At 35.1% G+C, this 19,094-nt stretch overlaps 1 protein-coding gene across 6 annotated transcripts in view; it reads left to right on the top strand.

The window, feature by feature from the left end:
- DYM (dymeclin) overlaps window positions 1-19,094 on the top strand; it is a 310,625-nt gene that overhangs the window by 103,272 nt on the left and 188,259 nt on the right. For all 6 annotated transcript variants that reach the window (XM_032470527.1, XM_032470531.1, XM_032470529.1 and 3 more), the window contains 3 exons: window positions 6,199-6,381; window positions 9,698-9,876; window positions 11,646-11,771. In XM_032470527.1, coding sequence (XP_032326418.1) covers window positions 6,199-6,381; window positions 9,698-9,876; window positions 11,646-11,771 — 488 coding nt within the window. The remainder of the gene's footprint in view (window positions 1-6,198; window positions 6,382-9,697; window positions 9,877-11,645; window positions 11,772-19,094) is intronic.

Raw genomic sequence — 19,094 nt, 5'->3', positions numbered from 1 at the left:
TATATTTTTGTACAATTCTGCTTGACTAATTAGTGTTTTATAATATATTTTTTATATATAAGAAATCAATTATAGTTTGACAAGTGGCATCTTTAGTAGTATTTTTAAAAAGCAGTAATTTACCTGAATTTCATTGTCTTAATGTTTACTTTTGAGTTCAAATGTTTTTAAATGAGAGTTTTTCTTTGTTTTATTAATGTTTCAGTTTGTCATACTTTATATTTTTCTCACATTTTAATCATTAAAGATAAATGATCTTGAATCAGTACTTTAACAAAGTTTAATCGTCAACACTAGATTTGTTCTTTAAGTTAATTTCAGTACTTTTTTAGTTTTAGTTAGATGAATTTAATTTTAAACCTTTACTTGGAGGACCTGAGGGATACAATTGAGAAACTTTGAAGACCATCCTTAATTTGGTTTTTAGAACAGAAGGAAATATACTGTAACTTTCCCTTATTTTTCTGGTGGAGAGGAACTTTTTTTTGCCAACAGGAAAATGCAGTTCCACTAAGATTCTTGGGTCATAGATCAGAGGCTTGGATCAGCAAAAAGAAATGAACTTTTGGAAGAATTCTGGTCCAATATCATGGGCCAGTTTAAACTGCAATGTAGGCAGTGGCAGGCTGCCCTGCTTCTCCCTATAAGGACAGGCCACATAGCAGTGATACTTACCAGAGAAAGGAAGGAGAGCTGTGTGTTGGGTGGGAGTGGGGTGGGATCGCCTCTCAATAGAATGTTCATTTGTCTGACATTAGAAGCAGCTTTGCCGCCCTCTTGGAAAAACTTGAAGGGAGTGAAAAAAAAAAAAAGAGAAAGTTGAAGTTCTGTTAAAAGAGAATCAAAATTTTGTTTGGGAAATTTGTCCAGTGACAGTCAACTCTTATTTCTTTTAATAGTGAAGATGTGCAGCTAGCTGTAAGGAAAATCCAACAAAAACACTTACATTTTACCTCGGAGAGCATTTTCTGATTATTTTTGTTGCAGATTGAACTTTCTAATTGTGTTTTTCTTTGCTTGCGGTCCTAGAACACACAGTGGTAGATATAGGGGTAGGCAGTTATCATCATACTGTGTGTGGAAGGAAGTGACTGGAAATGTTTAAAAATGTTAAGATAAACAACAAATCAATCCCAAAGCACATAGTACTTGGCTACTGGTTGTACTTTCTTATATAATTTTGATTTTCTTATTAAAGGCCTCAAGTTTCCCAGCTATATCATGAACACTGTTTTGAATAAATTTGTGATGTGTAGTGATCACTTATTAGGTGATCAATTTTATCTATGTATCCAGATTTTTCCTGTCTTCCTCAATTATCTTAAAATCTTTCCTACATTATAAAAAAAAATCCTTCCTGCCAATTTCTTGTGCTGGGTCTCACGTTTGCTTGTACCTACACTGAAGGTTTAGACCAGGTACGTGGTGTGCTTTGATGTTTTCCGGTATACTCCTCTAGGGACCTCTGAAACTTGAGCAGGAGGGCTATTTATCCCCACTTCCAAACAGCTTCTTTTTTCTTCCAGGTTTATTGAGTTATAATTGACATACAGCACTGTTTGAGTTTAAGGTGTACAGCATAATGGTTGACTTACTTACATCATGAAATGATTACCGCAATAAGTTTAGTGAACATCCATCATCCCATACAGGTACAAAATTAAGGAAATAGAAAAAAAAAAGTTTTTCCTTGTGATGAGAACTCTTAGGTTATACTCTTAACAATTCACATATAACATATAGTAGTTTTAATTATATTTATCATCTTGTACTTAGTTATCTTATAACTGGAAGTTTGTACCTTTCGGCTGCCTTCATCCAATTCCCTGTGCCCTTCCCTCCATCACCATCCTGCCTCGGGGAACCATAAATCTGATCTGTTTTTCTGTGAGTTTTCTTGTTTATTTGTGTTTGAAGTATAATTGACCTACAACACTATGTTAATTCCTGTTACACAACATGTAGTGATTTAGTATTTCTATACATTTCAAAATGATCAGCACAGTAAGTCCAGTTATGATCTTGGTCACCATACAAAGATATTACATAGTTAATGACTGTATTCCCCACAATGTATGTTTCATACACATGACTCATTTCAAATAACAGCTTCTTAAGAGTTAATAATAGAATCATTCCAATAAGTCACAGAAAAAGTTTGAGGATTACAATTCTGTAAGAAATGGTATATTGATAGGATGTCTGTGACATAATTTTATATCGTGTGTTCAGTAAAAAATGGACGAAATACTAGAAGTGAACACGTTCCCACTGAACTGTTCGTAGTATAAAGAAGAAATAAAAAGTATCTGCCTATATTAGTGCAGACAAAATAAAAATTAATCAGTTTTGCTTATTTTGCTGTCCATTTTAAATTTCTTTAAAAAAACATTTAATTTCCTTAACAAAGATGTTCTTGTGAAAATGGCATCTGCCTATTGTAATTGGTAATGAAAAAATTAGATGTGTGCAGAGATGGGAAGATCATACCCAGGGCCACTGTCTCAGATCTAACCAGTGTTAACACATTGGTGGTTAACTATCCAGAATGACTAGGAGGTGCTTTCTAAAAATAAAAATAATTTGGCTGTGTCCCTAGCCCGAATGTGTATTACATCACACTTTCTGGGGTTGGCGACCAGGAATTTTCTTTCTTCCCTCACTTCCTTCCTTATTGTTGTTTAATTGCTTAAGTTATACTTGAATATATCTATGTTGTAAAAGAGTCAAACAGTAAACCCTTAACACAACGGGAGACTCCTTTAAGCCACCTTTACCCCTCCTGTTCTCCACAATCAGAGGTAACCAATGTCAGCAGTGCACCTCCAGGTACATGTAGTGCATTAATATGCATAGATAGGTATATTTACAGCTGTTAAAAAACCAAATGGGGCATTTTTGTGTATATATACTGTTTTATGATTTGCTTTTTTAGTTCATGATATACTGGTGAGGTTTTTTTCAGTATCCTACATAATTTTATACTGATGGGGTCTATTTTGCTCTGTTATTTTTATTATTTTATTTATTTATTTACTTTGGTGGGGGAGGTAATTAGGTTTATTTATTTTTTGGAGGAGGTACTGGGGATTGAACCCAGGACCTTGTGCATGCTAAGCATGTGCTCTACCACTTGAGCTATACCCTCCCCTCTTGTTCTATTATTTTAATTTTATTATTTTACATTTATTTTTAATGAAATAAATGAGTATATTCCAATTGCAAATAATTTAACTATACAAAAAAGCAAAAGTCCTCCATGAATCCCACACCAGAGGTAATTTCTGTTACCAATATGATATGTATTTTGTTCTTCCTGTTTTTTTTTTAAAAAAATATATTTATATACAAAAACCCACACATACACATACATATATGGCTTTGGTTTTTTAAATTCTTACGTCCATTTTTATGCAACTTGCCTTTTTTACTTAGCAGTATACCTTAGAGAGATTTCCTTGTTAATAAACAGATATCTGCCTCTTTATATTATATTCCTGAGTATAGATTAACTGTAGCTTATGTAACGTTTTGCTGCTGGTGAGCATCTGCTTTGTTTTTATTATCTAATAATCATACGTAATATTACAATAAAAATTCCTATATATGCATCTCTGTATAACTGTTCAAGTATCTTCTAGTATAAGAAAAAAAATGCTATATTGATGGGAATGTGCATTTCAGTGAGAACTGCCAAATATCTTCCCAAACTCTGGTACCACTTTGATCTCGTTATTGTTAGTAATTTTCTATACCAATACGAGGTATTATGTATCTTAACATATTTCTGTTCTCAAGGATGATCTCATTATCATATTAATTGATTTCATCTTTATTGCTTTGGATTCTGTTGTCCATGTTTATTTTGGGTATTAGCTTTCTTTCTCCTCCTGATTTGCAGGAGGTCTTTTTAAAAAAATAGTCTTTCTGGTTTATATGTTGCTAATTTCTTCCCTCCTTTCTCACTTGTCTTGTTAATGATATATTTCACCACATAAAAGTATTTAAATTTTAAGTACTCATTATTATTCTTTACATCTTGAATTTTTTCTTGCATAATGTTTTCTCAATTCAAGGATTCATACATACACTTCTATAATTAAATTCTGGGAAATGATTAAATTTTATTGTCCCAAAGACATTTATAGAATTTTTTTCTCACTGATGTGGAATACTATCCATATCATAAGATCAGTTCTCAAACTCATGTTGGTTTGTTTCTGAAGCCATTTCTGTCCCATTGAACTATTGGTCTAGTCTGCTTCCATATCACAATTTTCAATGACTATAGCTTTATAAAAATTTTGCTGTTTGATTGGGAGGATTTCTCCTCAGATTAGTCCTCAAAAGTTTTTTCTTATGTATTTTCATATCCAGCAACAATTTATTTACACTATATTATAAAATATTACATAAATTCTTCTTGGTATTTTGACAGTGATTATACTGAGTTTTAGATTAACTTAGAGGCAGTTTTGTGGTATTGAGTCTTTTTGTCCCGAAATTTGTTGTACCTTTTTATTAATTCAGATCTCATATGACCTTCAGTCTCAAGTTCTATGGTTGTCTGCCTGAACGTCTTACACCTTTCTTCTGTGTTTCTTCCTGAATATTTTATTGGATTTGTTGCTCTTGTGATCGGACTTTCTAATATTATTGCTTATATATAGACAGGGTTTTGATTTTTTATATGTTGATTTTTTTAGCTGTAGAATTGTAACAAAATCTATTAGTCCTAATAGTATGTCAGTTGATTCTCTTGATGTTCTTGAGTAGCTCTGTCCAGTAGAACTATAATGGGAGTCATAGGTGCAAACCACATATATAATTTAAAATTTTCTGGTAGTCATATTTAAAAAGTAAAAAGAAACAGGTGAAATTTATTTTAATAATACACTTTAATGCAGTGTATCCAAAATGTCATAATTTCAACATGTAATTGATATTAAAAAATAGTGAGAGATTTTAACTTTTTTTATATTAAGTCTTCAGAATTCACTGTGTGTTTTATACTTGGAGCACAGTGCACTTTGGACTAGCTACATTTCAAGTGCTCAGTATCCACAGTGGCTAGTGGCTACTGTATTGGACAGTGCAGTATTACTTGCAAATAACAAATTTTTTTTTGATCTTTTTTTTCCCCTTGCCTTAATGCTTCTGTTTGGAGCTCCCATAGTACAGTGCTGATTAATGGGAGTCCTTCCAATGTTTGACCATTGTGGATTTCTTATTAGATAGACTTTAGAAGCCTAAGAGATTTCTTTCCATTTCTAGTTTGTAAGATTTTTTCTTCTTTTAATTAAGAATAGGTTTTAAGTTTAATTTTTTAAAAAATTGGCATATATTGAAGTGACCACATTTTGTTTTCTTCCATATTTTTTAAATGAAGAGAAATAATAGGTTTTTTTTTTTAAATGGTGAATGATTCTTGCATTTCAGAGACAAAACCTTCTTGATCATGATTCATTTATTCTTATAACAAACTTTTCTACAGGAGTTCACCATGCTTCTGTTTGATTTAGGTTATCTCAGAATCTCTATTCATTTCTCTCTTTTGTTTTAAATGCATTATTTACTCAGTTTCTATATCAAGGAAATTTTTCTGGCCTTGTCAAATGAGTCCTATAGATAGGATTTGGGTTCTGTACTTCGGAACTGCATGTATGATATGAGAATTATCTGTACTTTGAGGGTTTGGTAGACTTATTTGTAAAAAAAAAATCTGGACTTGGTTTGTTTTTAAGGTTAGCTCCTTGACTCTTGTTTCCATTCTTCTGAGGTTATTTATCCACTCAGGAGTTCATCTTCTTTGGCCAATTTTGATATTTTGCATTTTCCTGGATATTTTAATATTTTGCTTAGGTTTTCAAATATATTGGTATAAAGTTGTACATGAAATTTTCTTATAAATATGTATGTGTTTTCATATGTAAAGAAAAATCAGGAAAGATATGTAAGAAAGTAAATGTTATTTTGATTACTTACGGGAAGTGGAATTGTGGGAATAAGGAATGATAGTCTTTAAACAGTTTATAGTCTTGGGCCTGAGAATTTCCAAATTATGGACTTGTTTAACTTGCATAATTGAAAAAGAGTGTTATTTCAAACTTTAAAATATGAGAAAGTGTAGAATTTTGCACCGAAATAGATTCCTCTTGCTAGTCCCAGCACATCTGAACTGTGTGTTTTCTTCTCAAGCTGGACTCTGGACTGTCTTCACACTGGGTGGCGTGGGCAACAAAGCGGCTGCCGCTCCAGAACTTTCTTCCCCGCTGGCCAATCAGAGTCTCCTGCTTCTGCTGGTGCTGGCCAACCTGACCGATGCTGCAGACGCCCCAAACCCCTACAGGCAGGCCATCATGTCCTTTAAGAATACGCAAGGTTTGTGGTATTTTTTTTTCTCTGAATATTCTTTCTAATGAGGAAAGAGGGTATTGTTTACTCCATATTGTTTATTTTCTTTCAGTTGTGAAGGGGACTGTCAAATTGTGTATTTTCATATTGATTAAAGAGTAAAACTTAAATTTTACGTCCCTATTCTCAGGAAGATCAAGTGTGTCTTAGGAGGGCTCTGGTTCTTTATTTTATATTTATGTTTATGTTTACAGTTCTTTCAGAGATAACCAAGCCAGCATGTGCTGAATTTGGATCCACCTGCCCCACCTATTAGGGAGAGGAATTAATTGGAAAACTTGAAATGATAAGTTGTTTGAAATTTTTTATTTAAAGCCTATATTCCAGGTAGAGTTTTATAGAACTAAAAATAAGAGCAGAACTCAGCACACTTTTCTGCAGAGGGGCAGGTGGCTTTGCAGGGCCATGTGGTCTCTGTCACCACCTCTTATCTGCCTCTGTAGCACAAAAGCAGCATAGGTAGTACATAAGCAAATGAGCATGGCTGGGTTCCAGTAGAACTTTCTTTCCAAAACAGGTGGTGGGCCGCCTGTGGGCTGTAATTTGCCAGCCCCTGAAGTAGAGTCTGGGCAGATAGTGCCATGTGGAAACAGTGATCACTTATCAAACGGTTACACTCTAAAAGCAAGATTAATATGGTACCTAGATTTTCCAGATACATCCAACACTAATATAATTAAGATGGGTAAGAAGTGCGGTTATTGGATAGGAACATTTTTAAGGCTTCTGGTGCTCTTTACTTTCTTCCTTTCCCGAGCTGTTCTAATAAACATGTCTTGCACACAGTGGATGAGCGTGCCAGTTAGCCGTGGCTTTGCCAATTCTCACAGTATTATTTGCAGGGGAATATGAGTCTCTAAAACAATTTGATACATAAGAAATGAAAACTTATGGATCTAATAGTATTTTATCTTCTCATTCCTATACTCTTCTTGGTGGCAGTGTGGCTTAAGGGTTAAGTTTTGGAGTCAAGCTGACCTGAGTTCATGCCGTACTTCTGTCACTTCAGAGCTGTGAGTCCTCTCACAGCTTGTGTCATCTCAGTAAGCCTCGATGGCTTTTTCTGTTAAAATGGACATACTATCACCTAATAGTATTTGTATAAGTCCCAAACAAGGGAAGGTTTTAAAATGACTAGCCCATATTTCTCAGTGTAGCAGGAGCTCAGAACTTGATATCTGCTGTTGTTACCTGTGCTGCTCTGGCCAAATGATACTAAGTTTGGATCTTCTTGGGATGGTCATGTTTTGGGAGGATATGTAATACAGTGATTTAGAACACTGACTCCAGGGTTAGATTGACCTGGGTTCATATCCCAGATTTTATTCTTTAAATACTAGTTTCCTTATTTGTGAAGCGAGGATTATAACCTCTACCTCAGAGGGTTCTTGTAAGAATTAAATGAGCATTTATCATAGGACAGCCTCACTAAATTATTGCTACAATTGTAAGAAATAGTATAATGCAGTGAAAACAACAGAAGCTGATCTGTGTTTTACTCAGTTACTTAATCTCTCTAAGCCTGTTTCATCCATTGTAAAATGGTCAGAGTAATGGCGTGGTTGTTGTATGGGTCAAATAAGGGGTAATAGACATAAAGCCATCAGTATAATGACCGTTTCACAGCACTTACTAGCTAGTCATGTATAGATGTTGTGGATATATACGAATTTCATTTGGAGTCATGTATAGTACAGGTTGGTGAATATGTGCTTCTTCCATTGTGAAGAGGTATAGTGTGTCTAGAATCTTCCTCCACTGAGTCTTCTGTAGATTCTGTAAAATTTGCCTACTCCAGATACATCCAGCATTTCCTTTTGCCATCCCTTGCAAAAAGATGAAGTCAGTCTCAGAAAATAATTATTTTTCTAAGTGTCAAAAATACAGTGTTGGATTAAAAAAGTAACCTATGTTCTAAATGTGGAAGGAAAAGTGAGGGCACTTCGTAGTAAAGTAGCAGACATTTTTTAGATGCATTCTTTTCACAAATGTAAAGGTCAGAAAGGAACATCTGAGAGGAATGGAACTGTGCTAGCAAAGATTTTGTTGGCACACATTTCTTCTCCATAAGAGCATGGCTTCTGGTAATATTAAAGCAGGAAATACCAGCTCTTTGTGCTGCTATGTTCCGGTGTTTTATCTGATGAGACTAATTTTCTCTATGTCAGTTGACCTATCTTTACCTCTTATTTTGACTTCCTAACCTTGCTTGCTTCAGTTTTTAAGCAAATCCAGTAAACTTTAGGAAAGGGGCTATGTCAGTTTTGGAATATCAAAAATGTTCCCTACATAGATTGTAATTTATGCTTTTCATCATTCCAGTGTTTCTACTTAAAAAAAAAAAGTTTCTTAGCAGTTGTAGTCAATTAGTTTTAGGTTCTCCTTTAAACAAAAATGTTATAGAAGTTTTCTGATAGTTGTTAATTACCGCCCCACCAAAAAAAAAAAAAAAAAAAGGAAAGAAAAGAAAAGATGAAAAAAAACTACATAAATTATATGTTGTATTCCTAGCCGTTTTCTTCATAAATGAGGGAATGACATTGGTGACTACTTCAGCCATGATCATTCATTTGAAAAAAAAATTAACTTAGCTTCAAGGCAGTTTTTTCTTTTTACCTCTATCTTATAAGAGAATTTTGTTTATCTCTGGATATTTTTATTCAGGACTGGTGGTCATTTAGTTTTGGTGACAAAACAGATCTCAGTGTCGTGGTCAAATTGTATGTATTTGAAGGCCTTTTGCCTAGGCCCATAGCTGTGTTTATTTAAGCTCATATTTTTATTGGTGATTTAATCCAGCTATATTAATGCAAAAGTAGTAATGAAGTCATGACTTAGTTTAGTTTTTTTTATATTTGGTTTTTAAAAAAAATAAGTCACTGTTACACGGCTTTTACTCTTATATCTATATTCATTGGAAAGGTGTGGTGATAGTACAGAGAAGTGAAGTGTCCCAGTTTAGGTTAGCTTGGAGGTTTTGTTTCTTTTGTTTTTGGGGTTTTTGTGTGTGTGTGTATGAAAACATTTCAGTTCTGCTTTCTTAGCAGATTTCAATTATAAATACCATGTTATCAAACTGTAGTCATGTTTTATAGTAGCTTAGTTCTTTTTAAGGTAAAATTTACAGTATAAATAGAAATTTTGAATCTGAAACATAGCAACTTACACAGAATTAATGACAATTGAACTGTATTAATTAATGGTGTTTTTATTATTTATATAAGGCACAGTCTAGAAAATACTGACATAATATTTTAAAATTTTTGTGTTTTCTATATTCCAGATACCAGTCCTTTCCCCTCATCAATTCCACATGCTTTCCAGATTAACTTTAACAGTTTGTACATGGCCCTGTGTGAACAACAGACATCTGATCAAGCAACTCTCCTTTTGTATACATTGCTCCATCAGAACAGTAATATTAGAACATACGTGTTGGCTCGCACAGATATGGAAAATCTTGTAAGTAGCATACTAAACATGGTTTCTTTATTTTATAATATTCTGAAGAGTATTTTATTTTCCCAAGAGGCTTTGTGTTTGACAGGTTGCAGAGGTGATGGTCGAGAGATTGATGGGGAGATGCCACCAGACAGAGGCAGAGGTGTAGTTTCACAGTGTAGGAGACAGTGCGCGTAGAGATGGTGTCACAGAGCAGAGCAGGGGAACACAGCAGCACGACAGGCTTCCCTGTCCTTTTAGTCCTTAAAAGCCACCCACTGCCCATGATTCAGCCTGGACCAAGTCCTGCAAGAAGCACTGGCTGCCAATCTCAGGAAAATTTTCATACCCTCTTGATTCCTTTCTGCTGCCAAGTGCCCGCCCACCATGTTCAAGTAGCCTTGTCACAGTTGCAGCATATTCCTGAGGAGCGTGGCTAGAAGGAAGGGTGATTTTTCAACTCAGTTTCCCAAGTGTCCAATCCCTTCAACGGGCTTAGACTATAAGGCTGTCTGAATTCAATTCCTGGAGTGTTACAGTTATTTTAAGATACCACTGCCAGACATCACATAAATGCACTTTATCCTTCACTGTGTGAGTGAAACTAGTTCCATATTTTTGCTCATAGATAAAAACACCTGTGGGCAATCATTGATTTCCATTATAACTAATGTGTAAACAAAAATGTTTCTATGAAAAGTAAGCTACTTCAGTAAGGTGTTAATATTATACTTGAAACATATAATATATTGATACATTGGCCTATTCATGCATTAATAAAACTCTGAACATCTCTAAACTAGCCAGCAGCTTGCTGGTGGCATCAGGAATGTCCCTGCTGCATCAGTTTTTACAGGGTGATAGATAGAATTCACCAGGAATTTGGTGGCTATTTTTTCAGCATTAAAGATGAAAATAATGAAAAAAAAAGATGAAAATAATGAGTAAACATGGAATATTAGAATTTATTTGAAGAGCATATTCCATGTCAAAGTGACACTAAAAAAAATGTGATGTGGGAAAAAACATTGGCTTAAATAGCAAAATTGAGTGTAACAGTTTACTGCTTATTATGTGACTAAAAGCTTGTAAAGGAAGGCTTGTTTATGGTAAGGATGTTGGTACATAAGATCATGCAGAAGAACAGTCTGTATATGATGACTTAACAGGGAAAAGTTAAAAGATTTTATTTTGGGATTCTTTCTGTGGGAAGGGGTGCGGCGGGGTTTGTATATTTGTTTTGTTTTTAATTTCTTGCATAGGTTACTTTTATATGTCTTAACTGATGTCCTTCCATGTCCTTGTCTTTCTTCTATGGTTTGTTGAGGCAATGATTAAAAAATAAGTTACTGGTTGGAAATTTACTGTGCTGATTTTGTAGTTGTTAACAGTAGTTTTATTCCACAATCTTTGCTGTTAAACAGATGGTGTTTGACGTAATTACAGTGTTTCTAAGAGCGCTTCATCGTGTAGGTTCCTGCCAGGCTGGAGGCCCACTTGCCTCTATTCAGTGTCAGGTATTGACCATGAATGAGCCTAAATGGTCTCTGTAAACCCAGGCTTACCGTGGCAGCAGATCTTCACAGAGGGGGATGATTTTCTCTGCTGGTACCTTAGCTATACATACGGAAAGTACTTCTCAATCACAGACTGGTTTGTGTGGGGATTTTTCCCTCTAAAGAAATATCCAACTATGAAATTAAAGCGAAGGGTACGTAATAAAACACAGAGGTTTAAAACATTGGTTTTATAATAAAGTGAAATAGTAAATTAAAATTTTTATTTGCTAGGTTTTACCAATTCTTGAGATTCTGTATCATGTGGAAGAAAGAAATTCACACCATGTGTATATGGCTCTTATAATATTGTTGATCCTCACAGAAGATGATGGCTTCAACAGATCCATTCACGAAGTGGTAAGTTGCCTTTACTGTGGTGAGAGTTTCCGAGCTGTAGAACAGAGATGTCACTCTGTAAGGTTTGCTACCCTTAGTGCCCTTCCTTCTCTTCCCTCTGGTAGTTGTTTCTGCAGGGACCTGACTTAGAGATGGTGTGTCTGTCTTCAGATTTATGAAGTGGTGCTTTGTTTTTTTTTTTCCCTGAATGACTATGAGCTATTATAAAAACTGAAAGTGGTTTCCGTAGTGATTGATAGAAATGTTTTTAACTGCACTGAGTTCATTTTTCCTCTCCATTTCCACTTTTTAGTTGTGGCAGAAATTGTCCAGCAGGTTTGCTCCTTTTTATATAAAATGAGTGAGAGAATAGGGAATAAAGAGAAGACTGAAAAATTATTTATATTTTAAAAAATAATGTAAGTCAGCTGTTTACATTTCAGTCCTGTTGGTGAGTTCCATTCCCAAACTGATTTTATCTTCCTCTTTGGTATTTTCTTTGTATCAAGTAACACATGCACATAGTTTTAAAACTTACATAGAAGTACTAGCTTTTAATGAAAAATAGCAAGGCCCCATGTCTGCCCCATCCCTGATTTGCACTCCCCAAAGACAAATGCTTTCAGCTCTGTCCATGTTTATAAATAACATACCTATATTGTTATTTCTTAATTTTCAGATTTAGATATATTAACTGTTCTCTTCCTAAGCTGAAATGTAAGTCATTAGCTCTCCTTCCTGCTCATCTTGCATGTTTCCTCTGAAATTCCCAGATCCCTTTCCAATATGTAGACTTTTTCCTCCTTTCATCTTATCATTTTTGGTTAACTCAGCTTTTACATTATTATGATTTTGTTAACTTATTCTTAGCTCAGATGGGGTGTGTGATAATTGCATTTCCTTTCTTGTACATGTTTTAAATTTTCTCTAGCACATCATTGCCCTGTTTTATATTCATGTACCAATCACTAATGCAACTTGCAATGCTTCAACAGAACCGAGAATCCCCTCTAAAGCTATTAAAACATATAGCATATTTTCTCCATCTCATTTTTTTCTTTGGCTCCAGTCTTAGTCCGCATTGGGGCTTTCCTCAGATGTGTGGTGATTCTTGCTTATTTGTTTGTATTTAGGAGCACACACTAAAATGTTGATTGGAAATTCTGTGTGTGGGCAGGACTTAATCAATATAATGTGCTCTACATAGTCTTATTTCTCTGGGCATCCTACTCTCTGTAGGCCTTTTCTTTTGGGGTGATCAGTTTCTCAGAAAGGATTCTTCCAGTCTAGTGTGGGGGTTTGGTGGGGGACAGGGCTAAGGGTTTCACTGTTCCGTGGATACAAACACTTTCTTTTCTTCTTGTCTTCAATAGGGCTTTCGAGTCATCTTTACTCTTCTCTACTGTTTCATTGAAACTATTTTTGCCTTTTGTATAGTGTAACCATCATTCAACCAAGGTTTAAGGAATCTTGACACTGTAGAAAGAGGATAAAATAGAAATTTTTTGATTCTTGTGTTTAGTAAACTACCATGAGAGAAAACATTTGCACCAACATAGTTTAAAAAAAAAATTTGTATTTCTTCTGATAAAGAATTTAAAAAATGTGATTTTTTAAAAGCATTTTAAAATTGAAATATAAACTAGAAAGTGCACAAATTTGAAAGGTACAATTTATGAGTTTCTGCGTATATGTATGTGTATATACCAGTGTTACTACTACCCACGTCAAGTTGTTGAACATTTCTGGCATAATAGAAGACTTATTCTTGTCAATACCTCACACCAACCAGAGTTTTGCCTTATTCTTGTCAATACCTCACACCAGCCAGAGTTAACTACTATTCTGACTTCACTCCTAATAGAAAAGTTTTGTCTCTCCTTGAATTACAGCTGTTGCTAGGGGGAAATAAGTAGAGTACGTGGGATCACTCTGCATTTTTCTTAAAATACAATTAGTTTAACATAAAAATATAATTTAAAACAATGGGGATAAATTTGGAAAAATACTTCATGAAAGAAGATATGAAAAGTACACAGGAAAAGTACGTGAGAAATACATCGCTGGGTATTAGGAAATGAAATTAGTGTGTTCTCTTTTATTTTGTCTTTTTTCACTCAACATAGTATTGCTGAAATTCACTCATGTTAAACTCCATCATTAGTTCTTTTCTATTGCTAGGTGCTATTCCATTTTATGACTATGCTACAGTATGTTTATTCATTCTCTTCTTGGTGGATATTTTTTTTTTTTTTTCTGCGTTGGGGCTGTTTTTGCTAAAGCCGCTGTGTGCATTTTTGAACATCTATTTTGATGGACATATGCACTCATCTTTTTGGGCATATACCTACAAATAGAAGTTTTGGGTTGTAAGACAGGTGTGTTTGTGTTTAGTTTTAAGAAATATGGGTAAAATTGAAGCTGTATATACTCCACAAATCAGCATTTCACTCCAAGGTTGTCTAGGAAGACTCTTGCACATTTACATAGAGAGGACATGCTTACTGATGGTCATGTACAGCACTGTTTATAATACTGAAAATGTTTAGTACCTGCAAAATAAAACAGGATGCTGGCTATGTCAGAGTAAGAAGGGAGAATGAAAATGGGGAGGGGTACACAGTGAGGTGTCCCCAAGCTCTGTGATATTCCATTCACTTAAACAGGAGCAAAAACAAAAGTACAAGTCATCACACAAAACTTTGAAGCATATCTGACAAAAATGTTAAGATTTGACAAAATTCCAAGGTGGCTATACTTTTTATTATGTTGTTTTCTGTACTTTTGTATTACTGTACTTGGTAATGAAGTAACTTTAAGTTTAGCACAGGATTTTGCATTAAAATTAAAATTTACTGACTGCCAAAACAGGGATGGTAACTTTGGGAAGGCATTAGGTTCAGTTCATATTCAAGTAGGTTCCATGAGGATTTCAGGATATTCTAGATGACATGTCTAATTCAAGTATTTAAACAAATTGGTTTTTTCCTCTGGAGTCTGACTTTCTTGTTGATCTGTTTATTTTTGTCCTTTTCCTTTCCATATGTAATAGTAAAAATGAGTAAGTCAAATATTTCTACAGAGTTCTCTACATGGCATCATCCGCCGTGGACCTAGTTGTCCGTGAAATACATTCCGGTATCTCATTTTGGTTAGAGTTTTCGTTACCTAATGTCCGGTGATATTGTCAATAAACATATTAAAAAGTGTTTTAAAAACTTAGTAATAAGGGAGTTGCAAATTAAAACCACAAGGAGGTACCAGTGTACTCCTACCTGGGTGAATAAAATCAGTAAGGATGATGACACCTTAACTTGGCTAGGGTGTGGAACTGCGTGTAGGGTTTTAAACTGTTACAAGTCCTTTGGTAAACTCATTGTCATTTCTGCCCAATTTGGGCACATGTATATCCCAACACCTTAAGTTTTACTAGCTATCTATATGACATACACGTGCATATGTACCAAGATACACGCAAAGGTTATGTTACAGCAAAGTATCTTGATTATGTTGATGAGTCTTAGGATACTGGTTTCATTAAAAAATGTAGAAAAATTCCATAGTACATAAAGCACTTGGGTACCATGCAAATGTAATGGCTGATTATATATAATTAGAGACAGTGATTGATCTGGCAGAGTAACTCCTGCAAACCAGATTGAACATGAGAAATAAAGTATAATAATAAACAAGCTGATAAATTTGAAATTTCTTATCTACTAAAATAATTAAAAGTATCTTTGATGTTGAATATGTATGTTCAACATTTTCTTAATTGATAAATTTTCACATTAAACCTAAATACTGTAATGTGTAAAATCATTACCTGCCTCAATTTCTATTTTTAATAAGAAAAAAATCACTTCTTGTATATCAGTATCATTCTACTGGTCTACCACATTGCTGTGGTCTTATCAAATTCTCAGTTCACAGTGATGAATTCACTGAATTATTCTAAATCACTCATACTTATCTGGCATCATTACCATCAGCAGCAATAGTCTATTATAGGGGTTCAGCAGAGTATGTCCTGCAGGGCAGCTGCTTGTTTTTGTAAATAAAGTTTTATTTCAAAGCAGCCACACCTGTTTGTTTACGTGCTTTTCACAGCTGTTCCCACATTACAACAGTAGAGTCAAATCATGGTGACAGAGACTATATGGCCTGCAAGCCTGAAGTATTTAATTAGTCTTATAAGAGAAATTGCCAACTCTAAAGAATATCAAAAAGGCAACTGCATAAAGTAGATGTTACCCTTAATCTGACGGAGAGGAGGAGAAAGGAATTTAGGAAGCTTCCACATACCCACCCAAAGTTGAGATCTCGATCTCTGAGGACCTGGTTGTCCCAGAAATATGCCAGTAGTGAAGAAACTTGTCAGAGACTGTGGGCCTTTTATGGTTATCCTTGGAACTGTCATGGCACCTGTGGGCATGTTATTCACCATGCTAATATGTTACGATGGGCTAGTATAATGAAGTTCAAGGTCTTCTAGAAGTCAGATCTCCTGCCATCTTGAGCCTCAAGGCCTACTGGGGGTTGAATCTTCCACCATTTTGGTGTTAATTGCTGTATCATTCCTTGAATGACCGTGCCCTGCCCCCTTCCTTCCTGTCTCATTATGATTGACTACATGGAAAATTCAAGACTCTAATATTAGAACTATTAGGAAAATTGAGCAGATTTTCTGGATCAAAGAGGAATATACAAAATAACTACTATTTCTGCATATCAGTAACTTAAGAAATGTGATATAGAGGTACTTCTTACAATTGCAATGAAACTACAGTGGAACCCAGCAATCAATCTAAAAGAAGTACAGTATTAATAATATAAATTACCTAAATGAAAGATATTAAATATGATTTAATAAATGGAGAGAGATACCATGTTCACAGATGGGAAGACTCAGTGTCATAAAGTTGTTAATTTTGCCTCCAGACTCATCACTATGTTCATCTGATCAAAATCTCAACAGTGTTTTGTGAGACTTGAGAAGCTAATCCCAGGAATCTGGGAAAAGCAAAAAGCCTAGAAAGTTTTTGAAGCAATTCATTGTGGAGTTACTTGGCCTACCAGACACACTAGTTATAAAACTTTATTATGTAAGACTGTTTTATTAACATGGAAATAGAAAATAGGTAAATTCAAAAGAATTTAGTTAACCTGATTGACTGGTCAGCATTTTTGAAGAAAGTTCCTCAGGATCATGCTAATTAAGATAACTGTGAAATATTTTGTACTCCTCAGATTGGCAAAAATTACATCTCTTATATCAGGTGAGAATATAGAGAAAGAGACATGCTGGTAGTGACAGCATAAATGGTAGAACCAGTCTGAGAATTTGGCCTCTCACATTCCTCAGATTACCTTCAGAAGTAGATACTCTGCCTCCCAGCACATCCATTTCCTGGTTGAGTCCTAGGAAGAACTTTTTCATAGATTCATAGGAACACATTTGAAGGAATGTTCACTGTAGTATTGTCTGTAGTGTTCAGAAATCACAAATAGCCGGTAACATAAATGAAATATACTGCAGAACAGCTACAGTGAATAAAATAGATACATATTGGGAACATGTATATGTACTGATAAAATAAGTACATGTGTGTCAATAGTAATAAATTACATATGTATTAGTAATAATAAAAAGTAAAATATGTATTGATAATAAATGATACATGTATTGATAATAATACACAATAAAATATTTTGATAATAATAAATTCAAAAATATTCCTGGTAATGAAGTCCCCAAATGAGTAGTAGAGTGGTTATTTGAGGTGAGGCAGTGGGATGGGGGAGGAGTGGCGAGAGGGCTCTAGGTGCTGCAGAAGCAGACATGTTCACGTTTGCTAAGACTGGATGCTGGCTACAGCGGTGGTGTGCTCTCTCCACCAGGCTCTCCAATCAGATTTTCTCCGATGACAGAAATCTCCTGTAGCTGCACTCGCTGTCTGATATGGTAGCACTTGAAATGTGGCTAGTGTGACTGAGGAACTGGATTTTTAATCTTACTGAATTTTAATTTTAATTTAAATCCCCACTTGTGGCTAGTGTGACTGTTGGACACTGGTGCCCTGTGCTTTTTTAGTTAATAGAGGACCAAATGCACGTATTTTTTTAGAAGGAGTTGTTCAGTGGCTTAGTGATTCTGCTTTCTGACAGACTGTTGTAGATGTGCTTATGAAGTCGTAAGTGCCACCAGCTGGGTAGCTTAAAGCAGGTATTTTACAGATATTTTTGTTTTCAAAATCTGTTTGATTCTTGACTTTAGGTAATTAATGTCCGAATATTAAGAGTATGGAGAGCGAGGACTCCCCGGTTTCTGAGTTTAATATGGTAAGATCTTGGATAGAGAGGGCAAGGATCTATGTTGTAACATTACCTGTAGTTGGGAGAAAACTGGGAATAACCTAAATTTCCGTAATAGAGGAATGGATAAAAAAATGTGGCCTATTGGCCTACAATACAGTGCTTGGGTGGAATGAAGTAGAGACGATTTTCAACTGTTTAACTGGTATGGCACCAAAGTCACCCAGTAAGAATGGCTGTTGACCAGAGTCCTCTGTTCTCTGCTGTGCGTTAATTGCCAAACCATGAGGAGGTCCCCAGGGAGTTGCTTGGGGCAGCAGCTATTTACTAACTAACTAGTATAGAAGTAGTTCATTAAAAAAAAAAGAGTACTATCAGACTGGCAAATGTGGTGAATATTAATTCTTACATGTATCAATATAGAGGAGTTGCAAAAACATCTTGAGTAAACAAATTAAGATGCGAACAATGATTTAAGTGTATCAGTTTACTAGTGCTGCCCTAATAAACTGGGTAGCTTAAAACAACAGAAACGGATTGTTGCCATTCTGGAAACTGTAAATCCAGAGGCAAGGCATTTGCGGGGCATGCTCTCTCTGAAGGATCTAGGGGGGTGATTCCTAGCCTCTTCCTTGCCTCTGGTCCTCAGTCCTTGGCTTTCTTTGGTTTGAAAGCTGCATCCAACCTCTGCGTCTGTCATCACATGGCCTTTCCTCCTGTGCTTGTTTGTCTTTCCTCTTCTCTGATAAGGGCACCAGTCATACAGGATTTGGGGCCACCCTAATCCAGTATGATTTCATCTTAACTTGTTTGTATCTACAAAGAACCTATTTCCAAAAGAGGTCACATTCACAGATTTTGGGTGGCATGACTTTTGGAGGACACTATTCAACCCAGTACATTATGGTACTGTTAGAAAACAGTAGAAAGCTAGAAAACATATAGGGGAACGCTTGCTTTTCGGTTTGTGTGTGTGTGTGTGTGTGTGTGTGTGTGTGTGTACATATAAAGTATTTGAAATGAACTAAC

The sequence above is a fragment of the Camelus ferus genome, chromosome 30 (assembly GCF_009834535.1).
Source record: "Camelus ferus isolate YT-003-E chromosome 30, BCGSAC_Cfer_1.0, whole genome shotgun sequence".
NCBI lineage: Eukaryota > Metazoa > Chordata > Mammalia > Artiodactyla > Camelidae > Camelus > Camelus ferus.
This window is presented reverse-complemented; position numbering and strand designations above follow the sequence as displayed.